Genomic DNA, 12,754 nt, shown 5'->3' on the forward strand with positions numbered 1-12,754 from the left:
CTGAAATGTTGCCCCAATTTAATCCTCACACTACTGACCAGATAAGTGAAATAAGTGTTAGTGTCGCTGATGTTGAGAGACACCTGAAATCATTAAAATATGAGGGTCATTCCAAAAGAAATTCACACTATTTTTGTAAAAATATAGTTTTCATTCTGCATGTGTGAAAGTTTTACAGTGTGTAGATACATCCTTTCCGCTTGTTTTCAAACTTAGTTCAACCTGTTCCCATGAGTGGCGCCATCACAGCAGGTCTTCAAGATGCCTGCTACACTTGATGTTCGTCAGAAGCAACATGCTGTCATAGAATCCCTGTGCTGTGAAAACGAGACAGTCGGAAACATCAACAAGAGGTTGAAAAAGGTGTATGGAGATGCTGCTGTCGATCACAGTACAGTAAGTTGGTGTGCAGGCAGGTTATGTGATGAAAGCAGGCATGGCAATATTAAGGATTGCCCTCACAGTGGCAGGCCTCATACTGTACACACTCCAGACAATGTGCAGAGAGTTAACGAATTGGTGACTGCTGACAGGTGCATCATAGTGAACGAATTGTCATGCTACATTGGGATAGGGAAAGGAAGTGTTTGCAGAATACTGAAAGTGTTGGCGTTAAAAAAGGTTTGTGCCAGGAGGGTTCCCAGGATGTTGACAGTGAATCACAAAGCAACAAGAAAAACGGTGTGCAGCAAACATTTGGAACAGTACGAGAATGGTGGAGATGAATTTCTTGGAAGAATTGTGACAGGTGTTAAACATGGCTCCATAATATTTCACCAGAGATGAAGAGGCAATCAATGGAGTGGCATCATGCAAATTCACCCAAGAAAAAAAATTCAAAACCACACCTCTTGCTGGAAAAGTCATGGCTATGGTGTTTTTCAGTTCCGGAGGACTCTTGCTTGTGGACATCATGCTAAGTGGAACCACCATAAATTCTGATGCATATGTGACAACACTGAAGAAACTTCAAGCTCGACTAAATCGTGTTTGACCACATCAGCAAAAGCAGGATGTTTTGCTGTTGCACGACAATGCACGGCCACATGTCAGTCAAAACACCATGGAAGTGATCACAAAACTCTGATGGACAACACTGAAACACCTGCCTTACAGTCCTGACCTGGCGCCATGTGACTATCATCTCTTTGGGAAATTGAAAGACTCTCTTCGTGGAGCAAGGTTTGAAGACGATGACTCCCTTGTGCATGCTGCCAAACAGTGGCTCCAACAGGTTGGTCCAGAATTTTACCGTGCGGGTATACAGGCACTGGTTCCAAGATAGCATAAGGCAGTTGAGAGGGATGGAAATTGTGTGGAGAAATGAAAATATTGTTCCTAAAGGATGTATCTACAGACTAAAATTTTCAAACATGTGGAATGAAAGATGGATTTTAAAAAATACAGTGTGCATTTCTTTTGGAGTGACCCTCGTAGAATGAAGCTCCAGGGCGTAATGGAATCCCCGCCAGATTCTATACTGAACTTGCATCTGAGGTAGCCCCTCTCCTGATGAAATCTATTGTAGATCACTCAAACAAAATATCATGGCCAGCAGTTGGAAGATACCACAGGTCATGCCTGTTTACAAGAAAGCAGTAGAAGGGGTCCACAGAAGTACCATCTAGTATTCGACATTGGTTTGTTATTGAATCTTAAAACATATTCTGAGCTCAAACATAATGAAGTGTCTTGAACCAGGCAAAATGGATTCTGAAAACTTTGACCGTGTGAAACCCAACTCAAACTTTTCTCAAGTGACATATTGAAAGCTTTGGATCAGGCAGTCAGGTAGATGCAGGATTCCTTGATTCCCAAAAAGCATACGACTCAGTACCTCACCTATCGTTATTGTCAAAAGGATGGCAAAATTTGTGACTGGACTGAGGACTTTTTGGCAGGGAATCATAATCACATTTCCAGTTGAGTATTAACACAGAGCTACAGGCACTAAGTAGGTCAGCAATATAAGTTAAACGGAATTGCATATGTGTTACTCAAGAAAATGACAGAACTCTGCTACATAAATTTTTGTCTGTCATCAACAAATGATGACACCTCTTCCTCACTACATATTAGATAAATTAAGGAGCCCCCGGGAGTAGACAACATTCCATTAGAACTACTGACAGCCTTGGGAGAGCCAGTCCTGACAAAACTCTACCACCTGGCGAGCAAGATGTATGAGACAAGCGAAATACCCTCAGACTTCAAGAAGCATAGAATAATTCCAATTGCAAAGAAAGCAGGTGTTGACAGACGTGGAAATTACTGAACTATCAGTTTAATAAGGCATGGCTGCAAAATACTAACGCGAATTCTTTACAGACAAATAGAAAAACTGGTAGAAGCCGACCTCGGGGAAGATCAGTTTTGATTCCATAGAAATATTGGAACACGTGAGGCATACTGACCTTACGACTTATCCTAGAAGAAAGATTAAGGAAAGGCAAACCTACGTTCCTAGCATTTGTAGACTTAGAGAAAGCTTTTGACAATGTTGACTGGAATACTCTCTTTCAAATTCTTTAGGCGGCAGGGGTAAAATACAGGGACTGAAAGGCTGTTTACAATTTGTACAGAAACCAGATGGCAGTTATAAGAGTCGAGGGGCATGAAAGGAAAGCAGTTGTTGGGAAGGGAGTGAGACAGTGTTGTAGCCTCTCCCCATTTTTGAGACATATGTATTCCTTTTTGCCCACTTCATTTACTGCATTTTTACATTTTCTCCTTTCATCAATTAAATTCAATATCTCTTCTGTTGCCCAAGGATTTCTATTAGCCCTCATCTTTTTACTTACTTGATCCTCTGCTACCTTCATTATTTCATCTCTCAAAGCTACCCATTCTTCTTCTACTGTATTTCTTTCCCCTGTTCTTGTCAATTGTTCCCTAATGCTCTCCCTGAAGCTCTCTACAACCTCTGGTTCGTTCAGTTTATCCAGGTCCCATCTCCTCAAATTCCTACCTTTTTGCAGTTTCTTCAGTTTTAATCTACAGTTCATAACCAATATATTGTGCTCGGAGTCCACATCTTCTTGACGTCTTACAATTTAAAACCTGATTCCTGAATCTCTGTCTTACCATTATATAATCTATCTGAGACCTTCCAGTATCACCCTGTTATGAGGTGGAAAAACACTTATTGGAACGTTATTACAACACCAGGCATGAAGATGATATGATGCACTTGTCTTCTGTCAAATGGCACTGAATGCTGGCTGAACTAAAGGTAGTCATTAAGGAAAACAGTGAGTTAATGGTTAATATAGTGATGACAAAATGTTTTATGGTCAACATCACCAATTATTTGAATTCATTGTCTTAATGCAAGAGGAGAATCATTTGGTAACAGATATGGTGGAAGATTTATGGTTTAAAAAATAAATTAAAGAAAGGTTCATAGCATGGAACATTTCCTGTAATTCAAGGCAGTCATTTCCGGACCAGACACAACTGACTATGTTTTGCTAACTGAAACATTTCATTATGAGTTCTTAAAGAGATTTGGAGACATGCATGATTAAAGGTGGATTTTGATTTATTTGTCAAACTGCTCTTGCTGTTGGCTGCTAATGTACCTCATTACTTCCATCTTGAGCTGATAGACATACAGGGTAACACCACGATCAGTGACCTATTCATCCTTTTCATGAATTTACTAGACTTTCATAAAATGTTAGCCCAAGAGCTATATTGTCAACTGCAGAGACAAACTGCTGAAGTTATTTGCATATTTATCTCAATACATGTGTGTGGATATTTTTTTTCTATTATGAAATTGACAAAGTCCCACAAACATTTCAGTTAAAGAGATTTTAGCCTGTATAGCTCCATGTGTTTGTGTTACGAACCACAATTCCAGGTATGTTACAAGTACATATTCTAAAAGAGAAATGTATAAAACATCATATCTTTATGTTAAATACCTCTATGTCAAGGTTTTTGTAGTTCTGTTCATTGTATTAACAAAATCTAATGTAAAAAATAAAAAGACGAAAATAAACACACTTGACAAACTCCTGTTTATAAAAGTATGCTGAAGTATTCACCTCCTACAAGTAGTTGCACTGTGTTGCAAACATGTCTTTTTAAGTCACTGCATGTGCAACTGTCACCATTTAGCTGTCTTTCTTGTATGCCTACTCAGAACACGTTTTGTGTATATCCGTAATACGTTTTGCGTATAAGGCATAGTTCATGATCTAAAATTGTTTATCATGAGCACGTACTTTTGTTTTTTGGGTAATAAGTTCTTGTACACTACTTATGTACTGTGTGTATGTAATTTGTTTGTTGTTTGTATATGTTTGTCAATTTATTATGTGTATGTGTTGTTATGTGTTACGTGTAATCAAATGACAAATCCTATATCACATGTGTGATCTATTGGATGCTAAATAACTAAATAGTGTAGTTGTGGGGGAATCTGAGTACTGGGCAGGTATAGCTGTGCTCACGGAGCATGAGTGTGGTCCAGGAGTGCAAGTCTTGGCCAAGCGTGGTCTATGTGTATATTAATGCAATAACAACCTAGCAGCCACATTTGATGATTCCATAATCTTTTCAAAATTTATTCAGCTCCCCCCCCCCCCCCCAAAAAAAAAAAAAAAAAATTTAAAATGACTGCACAATGCTGTGTAAAATGTCTCATCTTAAATTCTGAAACTGATCTCAGATTTTGCTATAGACCGTAATTTCTGAAGTTACAGGATTAAATATTAAATATTTTGGCAATATTAATTCATATTAAAACATTTGGATTTCTTACATAATTCCTAAAATTTAATTTCAGAAGGATTGTCTCGTATCTGTGGAATCAACAAGTAATCATCAATTTTGCGCTATTGTTACGAACATGTCATGTATAAAAATAGAAGTTATGTGACAACAATTTATGTTAGAGTCAAAAAGTCAGTGGCTAGGTATCACAATCGACTTTGCATAAACAATTAATTATGAAATTAGTATCTCAAAAGTCAAAGAAACCACTCTTCAGACTGAAGACTGCAACAACAATGTAATAAAGGACACGCATTAATGTGATATCCTTCAGCTTCCACACAAAATGGGGAGGAAAAAAAACTGAAGACAATAGGTTGAGCTGAATATTCATCTATATTAATGCATAAAAGTATTAGTTCCTTTCTCATGGAGGAAAGAGGAATAGGTTGGAGAGTGTAGGAAAAGCAGAAATTTATCAGCTGATAAACAAGAACTCTACTCTCTGCATTTTAAATGCAATATGGTGATTGTTTTCATACTACTCCTGTGAATGGAATGAACATTAATTGCACTATATAGTGGGAAATCCACTGCAACCCACAGAGATTTACAGTAATTTGAAGAGTTTTTGCTTTAGAACTTTTACCTAAATTTGAGCTTCCTTGCCAAATCATCTGGGTGGTTTTCGTGTCGAAGCGATGCTTTAGGTCTTGGTAGTCTGCCCTGGCAAAGAACACACCATCATATCCAAATTGGCTGAACAAAGAAGCCATTTCCCGAGAGTGACCAAATGGGTCAATTTGCCACCCTACATGAGGGCGACCACAGGCTCCAAATGTGTCATTCAATTTCCTGGAACAAGCAAAAATGATGGACTGGAGTACATTTAATAATGTTGCAGAATTACCACAAGTTTTCAGATGCTAATCAGTTAGTTAATAGCTTGTATGTTCCATGGACTACAATTGCAAACTCTCAATATGGTGTGGAATGAGTCTGCTTTACAGTTATAGTACATCGTCTCAGTGGAAAACATAACAACATGCTGACCAATTACATTATTTGTGAAGTGTTTTTCTTACATGCTTACTGTGATTTGTACTTAACTATATTCAATATCTATCTCTCTAAATCTGTTAAACATGCAGACATAAAAAACCATAGCCCTAGAAATCCTTCTGTGGAGTAAAAGAAGCTGTCAAGTAGATATAATTTCAGTTTGTGTTTGTAGTCAATTTTACTATCCACACAATTCTATACATTACTGGATAGATGCTCTTCATCATTACAGCATGAAAACAAAAACAAGTGCAGTCTGAGAGAATGGAGAGTATGGAGCACACTGATTTACATATGTCACTAGTAAATCAATTGCTTCTGTAGCCACAGTCACTATTGCTCACTTGTGCAGAGGTGCTCATCATCAAGGTAGCCAGTTTAAACTGTGGTAATGGAAGGATTATTTCACCAGCAAATGAAGATGAGATGGTGGCATTGAATTCCTGATTACTAAAACTTCCTGCAGTGCTGCACACTAAAATCAGATCCATTTTAGGTTACATTATGTACTGACCACTTAGTGATGATGAAATGGTTGTCAAATGGGGTTCTTAGATATATATATATAGTGGCCAGTACGGGGCTATGTGAAAGAAGTGGGCCATGTATCAATATTCATTCATTCAGTCATTGACACATCATGTTCCGTAAATGACATCATGGAGAAGATACACCAGTGATGGTAACAAATCGAGTCACTCATTAGAATGCAGAAGCAGCAACTGTAGGCCACTTCTGTAAAGAATGCACTGCTAACAACCAGTATAACCAAGACCTTGACACACACATGCAAGCATGCACAGGCACAAGCGCGCACATGCGCATGAGTACACACACACACGCGCAAAGAGACAAAATGGTCACCCAGTAGTAGTAGTAGTAGTAGTAGTAGTAGCTTTATTCATCTGTAGGTCTCTTTTTACATGGATATAGGACATGTTGAAACACCCCTGTTATGGCCTTTATTAGGTTTTGTGTGATTTACCAAAGCTGCCAAACAGTTAATTAATATGATTATATGACCGTGTGCTTAATGGATGAAAGGCTATCGATTTTTCTGCTGTTGTTTCAGGGTATTTCAACCGAGTGCGGCTGTTCTGAGATGGAATAGTTAATGACTGAAAGTTTGTCTATTATTAAAGACCATAAAGGTTGTGATGTGTTTTGTTTATAGATAAGGAATTTGAAAGGAGATAAGGAATTTGAAAGGAGATAAGGAATTAAGAAACTTTATTAAGAATGATAATATACAGTAACATCTCCTTGTACAACAATATATTTGGATAGTGTACCACTTATTTTACACCAAAGGTTAACTCTTTCATTGGTGTTAATCTTTCTTCTGTTCCTGGTATACAATAAAAAAGGCTTGTCTGTGGTTACAATAGCAGTGCCATAATCTCTGCTTCCAACAACACCAATTGAAAATGTTTTATAACAGATAATATCTCTGTCATAGTAAGCTTCCAATCCTTGTAAAGGCTTTTCACTTCCTCTCACCAAAGCAAGTGTCATCCATGAATTACCTGGAACAACTTCATTTGTGGTACAAGAAAACGTAATTTTACATCCAACAAATGTTATTGGACCAGAAAGTATCTCCTGTTGAGAAACAGGGCTTGGTGTCTCATCAAAACTGAACACCGTTTTATAAACTGGTGATATGTATTTTCTACTAACACACAAATTCTGAGGCAGTTGCTATCTTCCCTAACACGTTTAATTACAGTTAAATATCTTTTATTGGTTGCTGATTCTAAGTACTTCATCACACGCAATGATGATGGTTAACATTCACAACAATCCTCACTGCAATCCATGGTTGTTGCTGGCCGACGCGGTTGACGCGAAACACGTAATTCGGCACTTGTCACTTTTGGTTTTATATCACTCGTGAATCGGTACCGATGACGGTCAACCCCATGACAATCAGGGGGATGCGTTCATTTGTCATACTCCGGTAAATTTACCATTTACTGCTCACTCGGCACATCCGCCATTGACACCGAACTTAGCTCAACCACCATTCTTGCCCATCTTCCCAGTACTGTTTCTCACTCGACACTAATCTCACTGCCTCCTGCAGCACTCGACAAGCGACTCCTGCCTGCAATTGACCTGGGTGTCGGATACTAATCATGGATCCCTTACATCCCCACCCTAAAAACCTTCTTTGTTGCCACAGGCAAAAAAGAATAATAGCAAAAAATCATCACACAGCATATAAATGAAGATGAGGAACATTAGATTCTGGTTCACATACTGAAAGTTACAACATATCACAAATAATACCCTATTAACTCCGCTAGCAAACTGCCCCTAGAGAAACATCATACAACATTAATCTATCTTAACTAACATAACATGGTATATATTTTTACAAACTTTATCTTACATTCAATTACCAAAAATCTTCACTGTCAAAGGTTTATATGGGCTGTTAGCTACATATTTGTTACTGGTTAATCTTCTGTAACTTGCTACAGCAAAGGCAAGAAAGAAACTAGTCAAATGCCAGTTACCCCTTTGGCATGCCGTCCTTTCAGCGGGTTCCCTGCCGTCCATAATGCTATCACTCTAACTTATATTTCACTTGGTCAACACACATGAAAAGTTAAGGAAGAAATTCACAACTTATTCATTTGAGTCTTTAAGACAAGTGAAACTGAAAATGAGAACAAAACATCGCATTTAAACCTTGACTTATGCACTTATTTTACAATTCCTTACACCTCTGCAGATTGATTCAATAATCTTAAATGCTCTGTTATTGCACTAAATATGTCTTACATAACTATTTGCATTGCTATAACTAATGTGGTCACCAAATGAAAAATTTTAAATTACTGATCATTTCATTTTGCCAAACATTTATATTGCCATATGTGGATTGTTATCACTAATGCTCAGATGAGAGGTACAATATTTTCTGTTATATTGACACTAATCCAAATCTGTTATATGGACATTTATTATTCAATACACAGTGCCAAAATTCTGCTTCTAAAGCTTGAGCTAAGCACAACCATAATTGACTCTGATAGCTAATTGGATACATAAATTACTCATTACTCATGAGTTACACTTCCTGTTTTATCAGCATACTTTAGGTCACCATGTATACCAACAAATACCTGCAAACAGATGTTGCTCGTGTGCTAAATGACATTCTTCGAACATCTAATACTCAATACACTTCACTTCATTACACATAACTCCCTCAACTTAACAGAAACTTCAACTGCAAGTAAATATATATCTTCAGCCTACATCAACCCTCCATATTTGCTGCAATAACTACATTAAAATACTACTTCACACTCCTTGACTGCTCTGTACATCATATTCCACATCATTTATTCAAACAAGTACCTCCTCATGTATTTGTTTCTTTATATGCTTTCCTACTTACAAGCTAATACATTACTTCGATACTCTTACAATTGCTTGACCTTTTCATGCCTCATAAAACAACTCTATAAGACTGCACAAACTTTTGTTTGACCAATTAGCTTCCCACCAAATTGTGTGAACATTGGCTTTCTGATCTGGTTCTCATTTTATTACTTGTGGCACTAATAATTTTGTGATGTACTGACACTAAATTGTTTTTTAACTTATTGATTCTTTGACATCTCACACTCTGCGTCAACAGTAACTCTTGTCCTTATATAATTCAACTATAAGTTTGTTACATGGTTCCTGACTGAATTATTTGGATGACCACTACCTATTCTTGGGTCCATAATGAGAATTACTATAATGAGTATACCAGATCAACTTGTCCACTACATGCTCCAGTATACACAGTTTCTAATTTTCTTCATTCTCGTTGTTCCTCTTGTACAGTATCCCATTGTGGATATAATAATACAGGTGGATCTTCCCTTCTCCAGCACGCCTGTACTTGCTCTTAATCAACTTCAGTCTGTCATCCTCATTCTTCTGTTCCCTACGTACATTTCTCGGGATCCTCCCCATGAACTCTTCACATTGCACTCCCTTCATTAAGTTCATCCTAACTTCTCCACCTTGAGGTCTGCTCATCACCATTCCCTGTGAATCAAGTGGCAGTCTTGGTAGCGCATCCAGTATCGTGTTGGTTTTTCTAGGCTTGTATATTATTTCAAAGTCTTAGTCTTGCAGGGCAAGGGCCCATCTTATTAGGCGACTATGTCTCAGTCTACTGGTTGTTAAAAATGTCAGGGCCTTGTGGTCTGTGACCACTTTCACATGTCTTCCTGCTAAGTAGTAACAGAATCATTTGAAGCCCCAAACTATTGCAAGCACTTCCCATTCAGTAATAGAATATTGTCTTTCCCATACATTCAGGCTTCTGCTACCAAAGACTATAGTTTTTACGATCTCGTCCTGCCTGTTTTTCTCCCCTTGGTAGAAATATATGCCCAATCCATAATCCGAGCTGTCTGCCTCCAAATAGAAGTCATTCGTATAGTCCAGATGTCAAAGTATCTCTGCATTGCATAGAGTTTCTTTAATCTCGTCAAATTCCTCTTGACATTCCTCATTACAATGCCATGACATCTTCACTTTAATCAGCTTCCTCAAATCTGGTGCATTTAGTACTGGCTCCTTTATGAATTTCCTGCAGAATTCGCAGACTCCGAAATGTGTTCTCAATTGTTTCTTACTACTTGGCACCGGAAGCTGACTAATTGGCTCCAATTTGCTTGGGTCAGGGTATATACCATCCTCTGAAATGATGTGGCCCAAAAATTTTATCTGAGATTTGCCAAACTCTGACTTATATAGGTTTGCTGTCACTCCTGCTACCTCAAATGCTTCTAATACAGCATCTAATTTGTCCAAATACTCTTCCCACGTTTCACTTGCAATCAATACATCATCTACAAGGACAGTGACTTTCCAGTGCTCGAATAAATTCTGAAACAGATACATTAAGCCCGAATGGTAAAACTCTAAACTGGTAACACCTGTCAGCATATGTAAAGGCTGTATACTGGCGAGACTCAGCGACCAACGGTATCTGCCAGTACCCAGCAGTCAAGTCACACTACTGAGTATCTTTGCTCCTCTAAATTTCTGGATTAGCTCCTCTATCGTCTCTGGTTTGTCTCGCTCTGGCTGAATGATCCTGTTTGCCGTGCGTGCATCCAAAACTATTCTTACCTTCCCATCCTTTTTATCTACCACAAACAGCGGACTATTGTATTGACTATTCGCTCTCTCTATGATGCCAAGATCCACCATCTTCTGAATCTCTTCTTCCACTGCCCTCCTTCTTGCTTGAGGAATGGGGTATTCAGGGTGTATACGCAGGCAAGGAAAAAAAATTCCCGGATTTTTCCCGGTTAAAAATACACTTTCTCCCAGGTGAAAACACGCTTTTTCCATGTTAAGTGACAGTATATTTTCCTTCACCAATCCTTTGAATGGTTATGGTTTTATACACGGATGTAGAATTTCTCGGCACTTCAGAAACAAAACTCAGGGAAAAGACACGTTTTGGAAATATCTTTCATGTGCAGCAAAATGTACACTGCGTATTTTCATATTATGAAAGTATACATTGGAATTCCACGAAACACCATATGTTACTTTCCAAATCATTGAAATTGAGATTGCCATGCGCTTTTGCAAGCCACTCATAGCTCATGTCACGTGATCTCGCCAGCCGATGACAGTGGATATTCAGAGCATAGGACACGTGATGTAGTCAGCCAACAGCAACATCACTGATAAGTAGCATGAACACACAAACAGGTAAAAGTTAATAGTTTAAATTAATATACATAGCATTGCTACAAGAAAAGGAAAGCTTTCACATATAATATTGGTCTCTAAGGGTAATAAGCTGCAAGAGAAACTAAGACATACATGTTCAACGAAATGTAAGACATGTTATTTGGTCTTAAGTGTGCCAAAGTGCAGTGCCACACCTCTTCACACAGCATTCTTCTATCACACGTCACTGTATTTTGCTCTGTGGAATTGAAACGTGTATATTTTGTAATGGATGCCATCAAACTATATTCAGGACAGTGGAAATTGAAACGTTCTGTGGTGCCTCTCCTGCTCCCAGTTGGCCAGTTTGACAGACTGGCCCTCTTAAAAAAGAATCTCACAATTAATAGCAGATGGGATTATTTGTAATTGGGAGAAGAATAAATCTTCAGAAAATTTGCACTCTTTATTGATTATTAGCTAATAACTTGCTGTTTTGTGTGACATAAAATTAAATATTGGATACATAAAACCAGTAAAGACAAGAGATAAGTAATAAGGTACACATTTCTTCTATCCTTAGCTCCTAGCATTTTTCTCTCTCAAATCTTGCTACATCTTTACATAGCGAACTTTCCTTTCTGCGAAAGAACCTATTACCTCATCAAAATTCGTCAAATGTTTTGCTACATGAAAAATCAAAATGTCATTATCTAATACTGAAAAAGCTGTTAACACAAATAATATCCAAGACTAGTGTGATTTCTCGATCTGACTACATCTATTTTGTCACTGTCTGATAGATAAAACAAAATAGGCCTTTCTAATATTGTAGCAATTTTGTAACACACACCAAATAAACAAGACTGTTTTGGCACAAATGGCCATTTTTATAACAAGACAGAATATAATTCACAAAGTACCAATATCAAATGCCTATTAGGCCTACTACAAGCAAAAAGCTTTATCTTAGGAAATAGTTTCACATTTCATTCATAAGCACCAGTTTCTCAAGCATGAGATCGAAATGTCGTATTACGAAATTTTTATATAAATTTGGAATTGTCTTATTCTTCCATAATTTGTGTGATGTCCCCATTTCTTCTCCTTCCTCATTCTAACAAACAACCTTGTAATCACCAATTCTGCAGCTATTAATACCATAGTCAAAATTTGTTCACCGATTAACTTCATTAACCCTGCCAGAATCCCAGGTTTAGTTATCCCACGATTATTTTCCGGTTAGGCATTATTACGTGTTCGT

The 12,754-nt window shown here is 37.8% G+C and overlaps 1 protein-coding gene across 1 annotated transcript in view; it reads right to left on the reverse strand.

Annotated features, from left to right (window-relative positions):
* The window catches only part of LOC126419664 (lysosomal alpha-mannosidase-like), a 247,851-nt gene that overhangs the window by 135,189 nt on the left and 99,908 nt on the right, over positions 1–12,754 (reverse strand). The window contains exon 5 of the mRNA XM_050086854.1: positions 5,372–5,577. Coding sequence (XP_049942811.1) covers positions 5,372–5,577 — 206 coding nt within the window. The remainder of the gene's footprint in view (positions 1–5,371; positions 5,578–12,754) is intronic.

This window comes from Schistocerca serialis, chromosome 1, assembly GCF_023864345.2.
Source record: "Schistocerca serialis cubense isolate TAMUIC-IGC-003099 chromosome 1, iqSchSeri2.2, whole genome shotgun sequence".
NCBI lineage: Eukaryota > Metazoa > Arthropoda > Insecta > Orthoptera > Acrididae > Schistocerca > Schistocerca serialis.